General features: G+C 35.3%; 2 protein-coding genes across 3 annotated transcripts in view; one reads left to right on the top strand and one right to left on the bottom strand.

Annotated features, from left to right (window-relative positions):
• LOC113042526 (phospholipid phosphatase-related protein type 5-like) overlaps nt 1-8,521 on the top strand; it is a 50,600-nt gene extending 42,079 nt beyond the window's left edge. The window contains exons 7-8 of one of the 2 annotated variants that reach the window (XM_026201442.1): nt 3,603-3,737; nt 7,784-8,521. In XM_026201442.1, coding sequence (XP_026057227.1) covers nt 3,603-3,737; nt 7,784-7,813 — 165 coding nt within the window. In that variant the 3' untranslated portion in view covers nt 7,814-8,521. Of the gene's footprint in view, nt 1-3,602; nt 3,738-3,894; nt 4,190-7,783 lie in introns of those variants that run through there. The other variant, XM_026201443.1, reaches the window with a different exon arrangement.
• A 3,117-nt stretch (nt 8,522-11,638) lies between these two features.
• On the bottom strand, nt 11,639-19,354 carry LOC113042701 (uncharacterized). Its single transcript, XM_026201725.1, has 3 exons — nt 19,270-19,354; nt 13,302-14,116; nt 11,639-11,788 (listed from the first exon to the last, which is right to left on the bottom strand). Exons 2-3 carry the CDS (start codon nt 13,824-13,826, stop codon nt 11,639-11,641), a joined length of 675 nt encoding a protein of 224 aa, XP_026057510.1. The 5' UTR covers nt 13,827-14,116; nt 19,270-19,354.

Here is a 19,354-nt window from a genome sequence, read left to right as displayed (position 1 = left end):
TTAATGTAACGGTTTAGCCAAAAATGATAGTTCTATCATCATTTACATACTCTCATGTCATTTCAGACATAAATTAATCTATTTCAGTGTGAGTGAATATATATATATATATATATATATATATATATATATATATATATATATATATATATATATATATATATATATAAATATATATATTTCTAGTATTTCCAAATGGACCCCTTTTATGGATTTATGGTGCTTTTTTTAAGCTTTAGATCTCCTCACTCCTCGTCCATATTCCCTCACACTGAAATATTTTATTATATATATATATATATATGTTTTTCCTCCAATATTTCTAGAACATAAATATTTAAACTGTACTTTTCAGCATTAACTTTTAATAATGAAAGTATTAATATTCCCTTATTGCAGGGTGACATATTAACATTTATATACTATTACAGTATTTATTATTATTTTCATTATTTTAATTATGTATATTTTCAGTTTTCATTTGAATTCTAGTTAAATATTTTGTCATATTATGTCCTTTTAGATGATATTTATTTATTCAGTCTTGGTTTTTAATTTTAGTATTTCAACCTACACTTTATATATTTCAGTAAGTTGCCAAGGCAACATTTCTTTCTTTTTTTATATTTTTATAATATATATATATATATATATATATATATATATATATATATATATATATATATATATATATATTACAATTTAACAAAAGTGTTTTTAATTTTTTCAGTTAACAATAACATCACTGGTATAAAGCTATGAAAAATATCTGCTAGAAATGGCGTTTTATGGATACAGTCTTTTTTTTTATTTTATTAGGTAATCATAGCAAAGCCATAGAAACTCATTGGTATAACTCTAAGAATCCTTCATATGTAAATCGTGTAAAAGTTGTAAACAGTAGTTTTGTATCAAGCAAACTATGAGGGTGATTAAATGACATGATTTTATTTGATTGAAAACTAACTCTGTGACAAAGATGGAGTTGAATGGCGAAAGTCCAGAGCAAATTACATATAGTTCATCTAGCAAGGATAACAGGATAGTGAAAGGATCATGGCTGGTGGGAAGCTAAGTAGAAGAAGTGCTCACATACTGACATTCTAGAGCATCCAGACCCTCTGCTCCAGGCCTCTTATTCCTTTAAAGCCAATTGTGTCGCGTAGAAGAGCTGCCAAATGCAGGAAGATGGATTTCACCCTCGTTCCACCACCCACATCTGGACACATCATGATACAGGCTTCCTCTGAGGGCACAGGAGCTGAGAGCAGAAGCTAATGCATTTGTGGAGACCACAGCTGTGTCTGAGTCTTAAAGCTTTACAGTCAAGCACAATGACTACTGCTTTGATGAACTACAGGGATACAGTACATTCTGCACGTTAAAATGCATTTTTTTTTCTTTTTTTATGACAGCCTCTAGCCCAATGTAAAGATAAGGTATGATTTTAGGATGAAAGATAATGGTCCCAGAAGAATAGATAAAAACAATGATATAGGCATTGGGGCCAAGACGCCCCAAAAGCTCCGGAGCCATGAAGACTGTTTCTTGTCCATCATACCACACAGCCACAAAGGAGCTTCTGTGATATCCTAGTGGCAAAGTTTTGGTGTCATTTCAGTTGAAGATTTCGTGACAAACGACTCTTTGTCGAGAGATGTCCCTTTGTGATTTCATTATTGATCAGAGAGTGAATTAAATAGTTCCAAAACATTTCATAACTCCTGTCTAACTTCATTCCAGTCGCTGTCAAGATAAAGCAGAGTATTCCTGTGTGGTCTCACAGAGATTTCTCTAGTAATGACCTGTCAGACTGAGCTCTTTAATGATGATTTGATTGACTTCAGCTATTAATTTGTCTGAGAGCAGGCCGTGTTGGTGCTGAACAAACAGTGTGGCAGTGGAGTTCTTGTGCTGGTGGAATATTGGATTGGAGTTGAAAAGCTCTCTGATGTCAACCTCCTACTTTGACTGAACTTACTATATCACAGTATTAGTGGTACTTTCTAAGGCAACAGATTATTGCTTTGTCAAAACATCTAACCCTAAAGAAATCTCACTCAAAAATAATGAAAAAAATTATCTGTCTGTCAGTCTGTCTGTCGTTCTGTCGCTATCTATCTGTCTAACTGTTATTCTATCATTCTATAGTTCCATCAACTATCCTTGCAGATTTTCTTGTAAAATTGTAGTCATATTCTTCTTGTTCATATTGCTAGGATATGAGCCTCCAGTCTTGAGGGTCAGACAAGTGTTTAGCCCTGCTGCGAGGCCATTACGAATCCTCTCCGGCGACTAAGATTGTGATTTATGAAAGCATTTAGCTGCCGTTTTTTTGTTGGAGGAAGCGCACAAAGAATCATGTGATTAGTTGACACGCTCCAATTATTGAAATTGCATGTGCGAAGCTTTCTCGCCGTGTAAGGAGCCCTCTATAAGACATCGGCCTCATTTAGCCCACGGTGGGCTTGTGATTCAAACATGCTCTGTTTAGCTGAGATCCACAAGCTGCATATATGATGACAGAATATAAACTACCAACACAATATGTGACCTACTTTGGCCCTGACTGCTGTGTTGGAGCTTTTTTTATTAATATCATCAACAGATTTTGCACAGAAGTCAGAAAAAGCAGATGCTCAGCAACATATAAATACATATTTGGAATGGAGAGCAAGCTGTGCAAGCAAAACACATTAATGAGTTTATGTAAATCAATCAGTCTAACAATCTATCTATCTATCTATCTATCTATCTATCTATCTATCTATCTATCTATCTATCTATCTATCTGTCTATCTGTCGTTCTATCTACTATATGTAGTAGCTGTGTTTCTTTTATGGGTCGAGGACTCTCACATGGCTACTAACAAAATTACTGTTATTTCCCTGTTCTCTCTTCTCACTGTGATACACAATTGTCCCTGACTGTGCGCTACATGGTAGCTTTGTATTAAGTTTGTGCACTTTAATATTATCCTTTCCATTGACAGTGCAGCTGTATTGTGTTGACTCTGTATTCCAGAACTGCTACACAATCAACAGCTGCACAAATTCTTATATATTCACTTATATATACTTTCACTTTACAGTTTGTTTGTAAAGTTCTTGTTTTTTTTTTCTTCTCCCCAATAATATTTTAGAAATTAATTCATTGCACACTAGAGTTCATGCAGCACTTATCTCTTCTGCAGGTGTTACACATTACTCCCTGACATTTCAAAGTTTACAACTGCATATTATTTACATATTTCCATCAACTAATGCTTGCTTATTAATGCATGTTTGTAATGTAAGATGCCTTGACTTGATATTTTCATACCGATGTTTAAACTGTTTGAATGGCTTAAGAAGTGAAAAGAAGATCAAAATAATCCTGTGTTTCCCCTTAAAGGGACAGTTCACCCCAAAAAAAGAAAATTATGTTATCATTCACTCACCCTCAGGTTGTTCTTGTATGAATTTGTTTCTTCTTTTAAACACTAAAGAAGATCTTTTGCATGTTGGTTGAAAAACAAATATGATTGAGGTCAATGGCTGTTTGGTTACCCATTTTGGGTGAACTATCCCTTTAAATAATGTTATATTTTTCATGTTTTCAGGTGGTGTGTGTGGTCCATAACTTCAAAGGCAAACAACTGCTGAACGAGGATCCCCCACAGGACCCACTAAGCAACGATCCGATGGTCAACTCGCCCAGGGTTGAGAGTCCACTGGAGAAGTACATCGCTTCACAGGTACAGAGCAAAGTAGACAAAAGCACACTGTCAAATGAACTGCCGCATGGTACATGCCCTGTGTGCAGAGTGTTGAATCAGCTCTCAAGGGTCCTAACTGTGTCAGTTTGAGCGCTATCATCAACAAGATGTGTATCCATGCGCTCCTGTCTCTCAGGTGACAGAACTGAGAATGGATGATGAGGACTTGTCGTCCCGCTCTTTGAAAGGCCGTCTGCTGAGTTTCTTTAGCTGGATCACAGGCAAAAGCAGCCGCTTCAGACACCTGCAGAGCACAAGGCAATAAACGTATGCGCACCTGTGTGAGGAGCTCAGGCTGCCAAAGCTCTGGAGTATAACAACACACCATTAAAGCCCAGTTAAAACCCAATCATGTTCATTTCAACTGAACAAACCAATTACATGTTGCTAATTAAAGCTTACCCAGAGCTTTGGCATCCCCGTCTGCATGTTTTCAAGTCCTTTGCAGTTCAATCTTTATGGTTGCATCTGATCTTCTTCTGAACTTAAAACTAATGTGCTGATTTTTCCGTTGACTTTTCTTTAAATAAATTTTCAGGGTGCGATCAGTTTACCTTTTGTCTTTTTACAGTAATTGTTTTATTATATATATATATATATATATATATATAACCTCATTTTTTATATTAATAAAATATTAAACGTATGATGCAATAACTAAATTATAATTTATATATATATATATATATACATATATAAAATTATATTAATATAATTATTGTAATATTGTAAATATTCACAAATTGTTTTAATAAATTTAAATAATCATACTGTAAGATCCTACAAATTTAGATCTACTGTCATTTTTCTGTATCCTAGTTATATACTTTGTTGTTATAGTATTGATTATGGTTTTTATTATAGTTTAATTTATATTTTTTATTATTATTATTATTATTTTATTTTTTCATTTTGAGTTAAAGTTTTAGTATTTTTTTTTTTTACTTTAAAAAAAAACATACGTCTATGTAGTTTTTATTATTTGTTGTATTTAATTTTTCCTCACAGCTCTCTGAAATAGAAATTTGTAATTTTATGTTTTTAAAATATTTAATCTTAATGTGAATTTTTCTTTTTCTCAGGATCTTTGATTTTGATACAGAACAAGGTCAAAGTCTTGAGATTTTTTTGTGTTGTTTTGTTAGTACACTACACTGTGATAGGAGACATCACTTCGGTTGTTTTTTTTTTTTGCAATATACCTGGAGAGTCATATCATTCAAAGCTTTTGTGATCTAAGAAGAATTGCACGCACAGTTGCTTCCAGTCTTTTTTCTTTCATAGTCAGTGCTCCAGAATCCATTTAAAACCTGAACTGAGACCCGGTGTTGGTGTTTGAGTTGGGTGACCTAAAAACTATCAGAAATCCCGCACCTCTAATAGAAGTCGAAATGCACTACTAAGCCCTCAGAGACTTGAAACACGTTTGAAATTCCTCCGTTCCTGAGGCGCTCCCAAGCAGCCGTTATCCTCCATGGCATAGAGTCAGACCTCGCGTTCAGCTTTTAATTAAGCCACGGGCCACCGCTGAGCCCCGTCAGACTGTAATTAAGCTGCAAGTATGACCCTTTGAACACTTTTATTTACACATTCATTTCACGATCCTGCAAGTAAGCAAATGAGAGGAAATTTAATCCCAGATTGCTGTGTTGATTTTCTCTCCGCAGTATATGAGGGATTAAATGTTATTCTTTGTTTGCTTATTCAACTGCAATAAAACCATTTGGGAACAGTGTCGGCTCACAGACGGTTTATTGAAATGCAGCAAATGAAATATGTTGGATATTGAGGACTCTTTCTTCCACCAATAAAAGTGCTAATGGTTTGAGAGATCCATTTGCGATATACCTCCGTCCTTTAGATGGATGAAGTTTGGATGCAGTAATGTCCCGTGAGGTTTCTGGGATGGAAAACAGACGATTCCACTTTGGTTTCTGCTGAAATATCCCCCAGACAGATTGCTGTCAGAAACCATAATGCTGTTGAAAGTGGGAGGACAAGGCGAGGAAAATCCGCATCTCTGTTTTTGTCTCTTCAAATCACACAGACTGCGGGATCACGGCTAATGTGACTCAAAGCAAGAAATCATTTGTTTGGCAAAATCCGCCCCATATTCTCTGCCGAGGTCACAGTGTATATTTCAGCAATGTGACCTGCGGAGTGCTTTTCTGTGATCGCGCTTCGTGTTTGCTGAATCTCTGATGAACTCACTCCATTTCCAGCTATAATATTTATTCATTTTCTAATGCAGCGTGTAGTTTCTGCACCATGAAATTTTAGCTATCATTAAGTCACGACTCCAGCAGAATCCCTCTCAATGCCCATTTTTATCTGCATGACGTGTAAGAAACAGCACATTGCGTTTTCTGATATAGTTTTGATTACCAGAGTCACGCACCTCTTCAGATCTGTCTTCTGGATCTCGCTGTGTATACAGTACAGACCAAAAGTTTGGACACACCTTCTCATTCAAAGAGTTTTCTTTATTTTCATGACTATTAAAATTGCAGATTCACACTGAAGGCATCAAAACTATGAATCAACACATGTGGAATTATATATGGAATTATATACATAAAAAAAGTGTGAAACAACAGAAAATATGTCATATTGTAGGTTCTTCAAAGTAGCCACCTTTTGCTTTTATTACTGCTTTGCACACTCTTGGCATTCTCTTGATGAGCTTCAAGAGGTAGTCACCTGAAATGGTCTTCCAACAGTCTTGAAGGAGTTCCCCGAGAGATGCTTAGCACTTGTTGGCCCTTTTGCCTTCTGTCTGCGGTCCAGCTCACCCCTAAACCATCTCGATTGGGTTCAGGTCCGGTGACTGTGGAGGCCAGGTCATCTGGCGCAGCACCCCATCACTCTCCTTCTTGCTCAAATAGCCCTTGATGCCTTCAGTGTGACTCTACAATTTTCATAGTCATGAAAATAAAGCAAACTCTTTGAATGAGAAGGTGTGTCCAAACTTTTGGTCTGTACTGTAAATGAATGATTCCGACTGGGATCGGGCCCGTCGCATATGGCAGCTAAAGGTTGAACAAAACCATTAGTGTTTGCTGTCGCTTGGTCCATATACAGTCAGCCTCATGCAGGAACTTTGACTGTGTGTAAAGCGATGAAGGAATTCTGGGAGATTTGGAGCCAAGCAAAGCTGCCTATATTTGCTCTAAACTAACATTATTACAAAATAGCACACTTTGGGTGCTCTCTGGCCTCATGCATTAAAGTTTTATTGCATTTCTAAAGTGATTGCGTGGAGCTTCTATGTTTGTTTTTTTATATACATTGGTAGCACTTTATTTTACAGTCCTGTTCATCATGTACATACATGTACTTATTATAGTAATTACAATAACTATGTAATAACTAGGTACTAACCCTGAACCTACCCCTAAACCTAACCCTACCCCATGTAGTTACCTTGTATTACAGAACTTCCTTGGATACTTACACTGTAAGTACACTATAAGTACATGTACGTACACGTACCGTAAAATAAATTGCAAACACAAAAATTACAATTTGAGAAAAAAACACTTCCTGTTTTCCTTTTGGTCTTGTTTTCCAGTTAAAATGTGTAAAAAAATCCCTAAGATTTACTTAACTAATGTAATTGCATCTCAAAAGATGAGAATTAGTGAATATTTCAAATTTTAATACATTTATTTAAAGTATCCAGAAATTATAAAAAATATTTTGTAAGATACATAAAATGCTTATACATAAAGTATTTGGTTTATTCGTTCATGCTGTAAGCATTATTGTAACAATTTCAAGAGGTTAATGAAAAAGAAATAAAGGATGTTCTTACTGGAAAACAAGCTGGTATTTTGCAGTGAATTTAGGCACAGTGCTAAACAGCTGCTGCTAGTAGTCACACTTGTGTGAAAAGTGTAAATGTTATTCTCCTCAAACCCTGTGTGAAAACGGTTTGCATGTGAAAAGTCTTTCCGCTGCCAGAGCAGATATGATGTGTTTGATCTACTCAAGACATTGTTTCTTCTGTCTAACTCTGTCAACAGAATCACATCGCCTTCGCTGAGATCACGTGACCGTGATTCGCCGGTGTGGCAGACACATTGGACATCCACGCTGTTTACTGTCCAGTCTCGATAGTCCCGGCTCAACGTGCACGCAGTGGTCATTTTCTATATAGTGTCGTTTTGGATCGCTCTGCCCTTGCTTTGTGTGTGTGTGTGTGTGTGATGAAATATTGGTCCTATCAATTAATAACTGTTACCATCACGCAACTAATGACTGAAGCTGCACTTCACATTTTCCCGACCGGTTCTGTTGGCTTTCTTGCAAAACAAGCTTTCATCTAGAGCTCAGAATATCTCTGCTGCTCTCGTATGTGGAGAGCGTATGTGTCTGTGTTTGCATTTGAAAGGTTTATGGCAGGTGGATGCAAATACCTGCACTTGGAATTCAAAATGGACTTAACTTGTAGTTGTGGAAATTTTTGTTGTCATATATTCCTGAAAATGTTTATTCCTATATTATTTTTTTCTCATTTAGTGCTTGCATTGGATGAGTGCAAACATTTGGAAGCATATTTCTGCCTCAGAGTAAAAAAGAAGAAAAAAAAAGTTTTTATGAGTTTATTTCTTGGAACATTAATTTCACAATGTGATTTCTCAAGTCATATGTGTCTCATAATTGTGATTTTATGTCTCTCAATATCACAATTTTGTAACTTTATCTCACAATTGCAACTTTTTAATCAAATAGTGACTGAAGTCTCAATTTGTGAATTTATACCTTACAACTGCATCTTTTTTTTTCTCATAATTGTGATTTTAATATCTCACAATTGAAAATGTATTTCTCTTACCTGTGATTTAATATCTCACAATATGACTTTCTCTTAATTGCAACATTATATCTCACAATTGTACCTAAAGTCTCAAATTTCGTTAATTTATTCTTATAACTGCAACTATATATTTTACAACTTTAAGTATGCTTTTATCACACAAATTAAGTTTATTTTCCTTCATTTTAGCTTAATATCTCTGAATCACAAATGTATTTATCTTCATTATGATCTCACTGTGACTTTATTTCTCAAATAGTGACTATTCCTGATGGTTATGTCTTTTATTTTTCACTCTGAGGCAGAATTGGGCTTCCATACATACATACATAAATACACTGTGTCCACAAAATAAGGCAGAAAATAAGCTAAAAATATCTGTTGAAAGATCACATAAAAAAAAATATATATATATATATATATATATATATATATATATATATATATATATACCAAAGCTTGGATAAATGCAAGTACTCACCTACTGTTCTAGCAGCAAAAAGAAATAAGAAAATTGGTTCCAGATCCTTTGGTTAGATAACTTCAGTTTCACCCAGAGGCCAATAGGCTTTCACAGTGAAGCTGTGTTTGATTGTGAGTTGAAATCACTCAGCTGTGAAAGACAGATCATCTGCTAAGACAATCACCAGCCATCTGACTATAATAATGAGACAGTCCATTTAACCAGTGCTCAACATAATGATCCTCACATAGACATTTGTTTTAATGGCCAGCCCGTCTTTCACTGAGGATATTGGATATTGTTAATGTTCAAGAAATAATGAGTCAGAAAGCCACCTCTCCTCCTGTGATCATTAAAAACAAACCGTGATGCCTCGTGTAAAATTGTGGATATAAATTAGTCTCCTACATTATTTTATTCTGAAAAGATGCAGTGATGCGCTATTTTATATTTTAGATCTCCGGCCCTGTGTTTCAGTCATGTTGTGGTGCCATTTAAAGAAATATTCTGGGTTATATTTATCTTATGACATTACATTTTCAGGGTCAGTAAGATTTGATTTACTTTTATTCAGCAAGGATGCATATAATTGATTAAATGTGACAGTTAAGACATTTACAATGTTACAAAGAATACTGAATTCCTTTTTTTTTTTAAAGAATCCTTTAAAAAATGATTAAAGAATAACAATTAAGTAATGTTTCTTGAGCAGCAAATCAGCATATTAGAATGATTTCTGACACTGAAGACTGGAGTAATGCTGAAAATTCAGCATTGCATTACAGAAATAAATTGCAGATTGAAATGTATTGAAATAGAAATCAGTTGTATTAAATAGTAATATTTTTTTGACGATTATTACAGTTTTAATGTATTTTTCATCAAATAAATGCAGCCCTGGATAAAGAAAAACATAAAAAAAATAACCCAGAATATTCATTTAAAGGTTTTAGACTTGATTAAATATATAGTTCCCCTTGTATAGTACAATGTCCTGCTGATGGTACCAATCCTTAACCTTAAGAGCAATAATGTGATTCTTTACATCTCATGAGAAAATTCCCATTTGGCTTCCCCTCAAATGGTATGTATATTTTTATTGATAAATATATAGACATATAATATATTGGTGTGATAAATGGTTTATTATTGCTAGATCACCAATCACAAAAGTCTGGGGTAGCTGCACTTTATAATGCAGAAAGAAAAAATAATGATAATGCATAAAAATGATAAAGAACGCGATCAGCGACTGCAGCAGTATTAAAGTGAAAACCGACATGGTGTGTACAGTGTAAATGCACATGACTATCATTTTTGTCAGAGATTATCGATGTTTATTTTCTTATGTTTGTGCTGTACATGTACAGTATGTGTGGCTGGGGGCTTGTGGGTGTACAATGGCATACTGTAAGTACATATTGTACTGTATTTATCATTGATATTCTTTGAATTTTAGCTGTAGTATCACACTGGTTTACTGTGTACCAAATGGATGTTTTTTAATCGTGTCTATTTTATGTTCTGCACAGAGTTTTGGGGTTGTTAAAAGATGTTCTTTCGACCTCAAAAGCTTTTTTAACTTATGATTCCTATATTTTCTTCTCCCATCCCACCTTGTAGATCATTACTAAATGGTTCATTTGGATACTATAGGTGGATTTCCTACCAAATCGACATGAGTCCATCTCTTTGAGTCCTTTTAGGGCTTGGAATTCATGACCTTTTACACTGTAGAGACGATGAAATTTAAAGTTTGAATAAAAAATATATTCTAAAGCCTGTGGTGTTTTCTTTGACTAGATCTTCACTGATGTGTATGGACTATAAAAAGAAAGATGTCTTCTATTGAACGCTTTCAGCAACGTTTAAGGCGAGACACTGCAAGCAAAAACAATGTTTTTTCAAGCACCTGTCAATTTTGAGATTTTGGGCTTTTTGGTTTTTCATAAAGTGCTTTTTCAAACTAGTGGAAGGAAAACATCCAAAAGACACTGTTAAGTGTTTCTTTTATAGCACTTTATCTGTTTGTGTCAATAGATTTCAATTACAATACATATTTTTAAAGGCCGTTTTCTCAAAATGAGTTTTTTCTTCAACACTGAGCCATAAATCTCAACTTCAGTAGCACGTACACACACCAAACTTGACATTTTTATTCCTGTCTGTATTCTGAAGATTTTTACAGAGGGATTTGTTCATATATATTGTCCTTGATTATATACAACATTTTATTCCCCCCAAAATTGTGAAAATATATTGTTTTCTGGCTGTTCAAAGTATTTTCTGAATTATGGAGTGACAAAAAAAGATAACCAGAATTCCCTCTGTAAAAACATTTGACTCTAATATGTCAAAAAAATTAAACAAAAAATTTGAAACTGACTTCATCTAGTGTTCAGATTTTTGTACTAGAAATGTATGCAAATTAGCACATATTTCATTAAAGAATGCCTCATTTGCATATTTAAACATAACATTTTTGAAAACTTGTAATACAAAAAATGTTTGCAATAATCAATGTAATCAATCAACTGGGTAAGTAAGGTGATAACTATTAGATATTTTTTTTTCCCTATTCACCTGCAGTGTCTCGCCTTAAAGGGCCCTGTGGCGTCTCTGGCCCCTGACCTCTGGAAAATTGGTTGGTTTGGTCTGAAGAACCTGTAAAATATGAGAGAAAGTGACGTGGTGGGGAGTCGGAGGGGATTCGGTGTTCTTCGGGCATCCTGACTGACACCGTATGTCCTGAGGAGCAACAAACGGACAAACAAGCAATCAGAAAAGATGGAGCAATTGGACCAGTACACATTAATAACTGTCACTCAACAGGTTCAAAGTAGAAAATCTATATTTCCCATTCCTCCCTTCCCACATCACAAGGATTGATTATTTTCCGAAGGGAAAACGCGTTCTGCTTTGAGAGTCCTTCTTATTTTCTCTGGTCTGACTGCTGCTAACCGTCTCAGTGAAGATTGAAACCAGTGGTGAAGTGCTGTCAAATAGGCTACTTGGTCTTAGGAAAGTCTTTTGAGAGTTAAATCTAAAGTCAAAGATGATTTATCATTACTCATTATAAAGCAGGGCATAAACATCACACTAATAAAGGTTGATTTAGCATGACTGAGGCACATTACGAGGGAAATGTACTTGTTTTGGTCAATTCATGGTTCAGTAATGCCTGTTTGAAGTTAATTGGTTTGTTTGAACTCAACATGAAATGAAAATCTATCCTATTAGCTTTCTTACGCATTCCTGATCTATTTGTACATTTAGTTAGTGCAAGCTATTCTAAAGAAAAATGTACTTAATTTTTTTTTTTTTTTTTTTTTTTTTTGTAAATGCGCACAATGCAGCCAAATACAGAAACATGCTGCAGAAAAGCAACACAACAAAATACTAAAATGCTCTGCAATTTCTTGCAACAGAACCAAATAGGCAGAAACGCACCGCAAGTATGCACAGACCCCCAATGGAATGTTTAAGGAAACCACAATTTGTGACAAAAAAATACTGGGACATTATCAATCTGGTCTGTGCTACAGGTCAATGCTTTTTTTGTATTTGATCACGCTGTGCATATTTGCAACGCATTTTTTTTTATTTGGTTGGGTTGTGAGTATTTGCAGCGCATGTTTTCAAACTTAATTTCCTGGTGCTTTTTATTTTTGCATATGTTTTCTTAATTGCAGCATGTTGAGCTTTCTTGGCCACCAGAATGAGCCCAACTGACCTGTACAGCCACGTCACACTGATAATTCCTAATAGTTTTAATTAAGCTCTAGAATACATTTTCTTTGTCAGCCTAATGAAATGTACACTGACATATTTTGACACATTACTACAGCAGTGTTTAGCATGCACTCCAAGTCTAAATTGCTCCTGTAATACTTTGCAGCTAACAATAGCTACCAGTCCATATCCCAGCATTCATCTGGAATCAAACAGAGGGTGATTGTATAACAAAACCATTCATTTCTGTTTACCACGAAATAGGTCGATATCTTTATGAAACAATCAATCCACACTGCAGGGTTTCCCAGCGAGAACAAGCAGCCTTATTGTTTTACGCATTGTTTTGGTTCTCATTCAATTCGCAGGCTTGGCCTTTGTGCTTCAAATGCGAGAAGTCTGAGTCAGGACATAGATCAACTGACGTGACTGAGAACAAAGTGGACAGAAAACAAATCTCCAAAGCAGCAAATTGGAAGAGTTTGGCTTTTAAACCAAAACGTCTGAAGTTTGAGAACATCAGTCTTACCCCAATCGCTTCTGAAAACTCCTGCTGTTTCCTGTCAAGGTTCTGTGTGGCGTCTCGCTGGTCCCACCCTGGACTGTGTCTCAACCGCGGTTGGCGAGGGCTACAGAGACAACCGTAGCGATTCTGTAGTGTTGACAGACTATAGTAGCTATTGTGCAGGTCTTTGTGATTCACCAGTGGTTTGAGCTTCTGTTCCCTATGCCTGCTTGTTCCTCTGTAACCTCTTCCTCGTGCCAGTCTTCGGATCACCACTCTGGTTCTGGCTGTGGTGGGTGCTGATGACCCAAGGTGGGCCGCCTTAGCCAGACGCTCATGGCACCATTCGATTTTCTTTCCAGATGCTTCAGGACTCCTTTTTTCAATGGTTGCTGAGACAAGTCTAGCACACCTCCAGGGTATGGTTTCCTCCGTCATTTGCTCATGAGATGATTCCGGAATCCACTCAATCATTGGCAGAATTCCGTTCACCTCTACGATATGTACTTGCTGTGAGTTCTCGCTGACAGTATTTTGTCTCTGGGGCATTGAATCACTAGATACGCTGGGATTTATGGGTACACAGCTCGGGTCTGGTGCACTTGGTCTCTCAGTGGTAATGTTCACGTCTGGGCTGGCAGATTTAGTGGGGACGCTAGTGATCTGAGATGCTTTCCATCTTGAGTTTGCTTCATCCGATGCATCATTTGCTCCAGATACGCAGGGCCTGGGCTGAGCAAATAAATGAGGGGACAAAATTATGTTCCTTTCGTCCAAGTAACTGCACTTGTGCCTAACCTTCTGTTTAGCCTCCTGGTAATGATGAAAGGCATTATCATCTGTAAAAAATAAATAAAAAAAAAACAGTGGTAAATACGTTTTTTTTATGTTTTTGAAACAAGATGATTGTCCTCCTCGGCGCTCCATTTATTTGATGAAAAATACATTAAAACCCATAATACTGTAAAAATATTATTACATTTTATAAACTGTTTTCTATTTAAAAATTTTATTTCTGCAATGCCATTACTCCAGTCTTCAGTGTCACATGAATAATCATTCTAATATGCTAATTTGCTACTCACGAAACTTTTCAAATTATCAATATCTAATGCATTTAAATTTTATTATAAATATTTTTGAGGTCTCTGTGCTTGTTTAAGTTTTTTCCGCTTTCTTTCTTATAATATTTTTTATATTTCTCTAATTATCTCTATTGACAGGAAGATTTAACATAAAGTTGGTGCTTCTTAGATTATTTGGTGTATTTGATAATAGCAAAATAATGAGTGGAAAATGTGGTATTTTGAGTCAGTGAAAAAACACGATTGACCAAAGTGATCTGAAAGATTTGACTTCCCAACTCGGACTTGAAAACACCATTATCAATCTTATGCAGCTACAGAGAATGATGGGAAATGTAGTTTGGTCACAATTCTGTGTCCCACTGAATCAATTTAAATAATCAATGTTTTCTGGATTTTCTCATTGCTACCCAAATATAGACGCACTTAAATACACTACCACTATTTATTATTGTTGCTAACACTTCTAGAAAAGAATAACTGGAAAGGATATTCTGATGATCCATTATCTGCTGGAACACACATGCTGGTAATTTTGAAGTAATCCTATAAACCATTATTAGCTGCTTTAGGGCTGGAGCTAAACTGTGTCATATTGATTTCATACCTGCATTAAAATATGTTGAGAAGATCTAATGTCTGCTTTGGGAACAAGAATGAATCCTCCCAGGATATTTGGGTAAATATAAACATTCCCATTTAGACAGTTTAACAAGGTTATGTCTGTCACATAGATGTTAAACCCTTCTGTTTTCTTGCTCTTGGGTATTTGAGTGTCCATGGGGCTTCATTACAAATGCTGTAAAGTCTGAGCCCTGTTAGGCCGATGATTAATCATAGGTCCTGTTTTTAAATGTCAGGTCTGAGCCCAGCGTGGCCTGGCTCTGATCGATGTCCCACTTTACGGCCATCTTTCAGAGAGCTGCACTGACGCTGTGGGACTCACAATGACTCACCGTTTCCTCCAGAGAAGGTGAGTGATGGAAGGTTTAAATACAAATGTCTTCAACATCTAACCTCTGGAGAGCAGAGAGCGATATATTAGGGCTCCAAAATCCGAGACAAATTTCAATTATTTTTTCAATTAATAAATTGCCATGCTGAAATGTTTCTATGTTTTATAACCTTTGGAATATTGTATTGTTTTTATTTTTTTGTTCTTCTTTTGCTTTAATGACAAAATCACTCTGCATGAACTCCACAAGTTAAACCCAGCATGACTTGAAAATGATCTAAAAAGAATCTTGTGCTTTAATGAATGCAATAACATCTAAGCATCTGTACAAAGAGTCCAAGTGTGACCAAGAAATCATAAAAAAAAAAAAAATTCTTATTCTTAAATTGGCCTTTCTTTCTTTCTTTTGTTTTAAATACAAATTTCACTGTGGTCTCAGACTTTAGCGTCCCGCTGTATGTATAATGAGATTGGAGTAAACAACATCTGGCTGAGCTTCTGTATTTGCTCCTGTGAGACATCTGCATATTATGCAGCATGAATGTTAGTATATATATAATTTTTTTTTTTTTTTTTTTTTTTTTTTTTTTTGAGAATTGGTTTTGTGTGGAAAACACTCTTAGGAACATGCACTGGGTGTGTTTTATGCAAACTAATAGATGTAGATACACCTTTCCTTATTTAGAATAATCCAGATTCATAACCAATGATGAATGATGACAGGAACACATTTCTGTGTACATGCACCTGATGTGAATTTGTCAGAAATTCAGAGTGAGAACTGTGCACATAAATCCACAATATGTGTGAAATTGTTAATGAACAAGCTCTGATTTTACCATTAAAGGAATAGTTGACCCAAAAATTCTAATTGCTTGAACTGCAGTGAATGGGTGCCATTGGAATGAGAGTCCAAACAGTTGATAAAAAACATTGCAATAATCAACACAACAAGAATTAACATCTTGTTCATTAAAATGTTGCATGTTTGTAATAAATTAATCATAAACATTTTTTAAATCATAATCGTTTCCACTAAAAATGTGAATCCAGAATGCTGTTTTCTCCTGTGAAAATGAAATATTACTTTCTTCAGTCATTTTGTCTGAATCAGGAGAGAAATATGCACAGATCAAGCATTGTTACAAGGCAAAACTTATAAACAAATATGTCTGTGCATGGATTTTGATTTGTTTGGACAACAGGTGCTGGCTTTTTTCACTGGAAGAAGCATTATTATTGTTTATGAACTGGTATTTTCCCCAGAAGCAGAGGTTTAATAAAAAAAAATAAAAAAAATCCCAGAAGTTTTTATTTTAGTTTTTTTTTTACTTCACAAAACATTGATGGATTGGAGTGGTTTGGATTACCGTTGAATTATTGTGATGCTTTTATCAGCTGTTTGGACTCTCATTCTGATGGCACCCATTCACCGTTGAGCAAGTGATTATATATCCATGCAAAATTTCTCCAAATCTGAGTAAATTTTTAGCACATTTTCATTTTTGGGTCGACTGTTCCTTCTTTTTCTCTTTGACAGAGAAAATGTCAATGCAAGAAAGGTCCATTGCAGTGAGTTGGGTTGGTAATCATATCATTTACAATAATTGTATATGGTTTGAGCACATATGACTCAGTACCAGAGTGCTGTTGTGAGTGAAGTGTCAATTGTGCATCTAATAGTCAGTGGTGGTCGTGACTCACACAGTGCTCTTGTTGAGCTCTGACATGCTGCTTGCTTGGCTGCTTGGAAGTTGCTCAGAACACAAATGACATGCTACGTTCATAAAAAAAAAAATAGGGTTAAATAAGTTGAACAGAGAGCGATAGTAATGCTGTAAAAATACTGTGAGTATGTGAAACTAGTCTTAAGAAGACAAGGGCCCTCTAAACCCAACAAATGAGACGGCTAAGGCTATTTCAGAAATGAACTTTTTGTGTGTATATATAATGTATATATATACATACAAAATAATTTTTCCAACACTAAATCAAGCTGAACTGAATCACAGTATCACAGTGTTAAATAGTTTTTTTAATGTACGTGAATGAAGCTGCATAAATATGTGGCAAGTATCCCATTACTCCAAGCCTGGTTATTTTCTTTTTCGAAAACTGCTTTAGTGTCAAACAAATTCTCACCCTCCAGTCAAAACAATAGTTAAAAGCTCAAACAAACATAATAACCAGTCAAAACAGAAAAACAAGCATCAGGCCTCATGTCCCCTTTGCAGTGAAACCTCTACATGTTGAGTGATTGGCAGGAAGTCATGCCTTCCAGTACAGATACACACCGCGAGGTAATCTTGAGGCATGCTGGGTAGCAAGCTAGACTCGGTAGCACATAAATGTTGAAAGCAACTGTGTAATTAGATGCAGGTCGCACACAGGAAAACACCAGCATTGTCCATTATCTCCTCTCCTGCTGCTTGAACTAAACCATGTTTAAGGGAACTCAGTGGGACTGTCACTCAGGACTCTGATTAGGACTCTGATGTGACATTAGAGCTATTTTAGAGAGTATTATTGACTTTTCTTTGGCAGCATTTTATTCCTTTGAGCTAGATTCATTACGATGTAAGCCATTACTTACATAGATTCCCTGACTGAATATGAATTGGTTTGATTGCTTACCACTGATTCCTCCATCCGTATCAGAACATTCCCAAGCACAGCACAGATCCCTCTTCTCACTTTTTCTGTGGAAAAAATGTTGAATGCATACGCATTTAAATGCATAAAAGACCAGAATTTTCAGAATACAACTTTTTAAAGTCTAAAGAAAGAAGTGCAGTACTCGAACATTAGACATGACGTGATGACACTGTTTTCATCTATTTGATTGATATTAAATGATTGATATTAAATGTGTAATATTCCATAATTAAAATTTATATATATATATTCATCAATTCCTATATTGTCCTCCTCATAACTATAACTATATTATTCTATTTTCTATCTATATTCTAATATTTATAATTTTGTACATATCATTTACATGATAGATGGATGGATAGATGATACATCATAAAACTCTTCTGAAAAAGTATTCTGAGCTACTAAAAAGCAACATTTGAGCAGCAAAATGCTAACTGCTAACTGAATTGAACCACAATGAAGTTAAAATTAAAAAAAAAAAAACAATTTCCACAGAAAGGACTGACAGGAGACTTTTTACACAGATGCAGCTAGTGTTTTGTATTCAGCATTATGGCTGGTGTTGAATTGTTTCTGATATTATGGCAACGGGCAGGACAATAGAAGCTCTTCACTATAGCAAAACAACATCAGTTCAAATGAATGGAGCGTACAATGCTAACAGGTTCCCTGTGTATGTTCCTGCAGCTCATCAAACCTCTCATCTGATAGACAATGACTCTATAGCCCAGGACCAATGAGTCATGGGAGTCCATAATTATTCCTGGCTATTGTTTTCCATTACCATCACCTAATATCAGTGCTACTCATAAGCCACCTCTCCAACATCTCTAAAGCACACTTTTTGTAAAAGCGCAATGCAGAGAGTAATTTTCTCTGTTCCAGCCCTGTGTTTCGATGCAGCATACAATAGAAATGGCTTGTTTTGACGATGTGAGTACTCTTAATTCCTCCAGCAGATTGCGGTTTACAGCAACAGAGAGAGAGAGAGAGAGAGAGAGAGAGAGAGAGAGAGAGAGCAGAGCCGACACGACTGCTTCAAACCCACAGTATAAAGTTTAAATGAAGACAAATTCACATTGTGCTATAAACTCAAAATTGGGAGATTTTAAGTTACAATTATATATATATATATATATATATATATATATATATATATATATATATATATATATATATATATATATATATATATTATTTTTTTTTTTGTATGAACTGTCCCTTTAAATGATTTAACATGCAGATCAATATTGAGTATTGTTAAAAGAATAAAATAAGCTAATAACTGTACCTTTTAGTCCTCGGTTTATTTTCCATGAGCTGCATGTTGGGACACGTTTGTCTTGTGGTCTCTACTAAACGCTTTGACATGGTCA

This window comes from Carassius auratus, chromosome 24, assembly GCF_003368295.1.
Source record: "Carassius auratus strain Wakin chromosome 24, ASM336829v1, whole genome shotgun sequence".
Lineage (NCBI taxonomy): Eukaryota > Metazoa > Chordata > Actinopteri > Cypriniformes > Cyprinidae > Carassius > Carassius auratus.
This window is presented reverse-complemented; position numbering and strand designations above follow the sequence as displayed.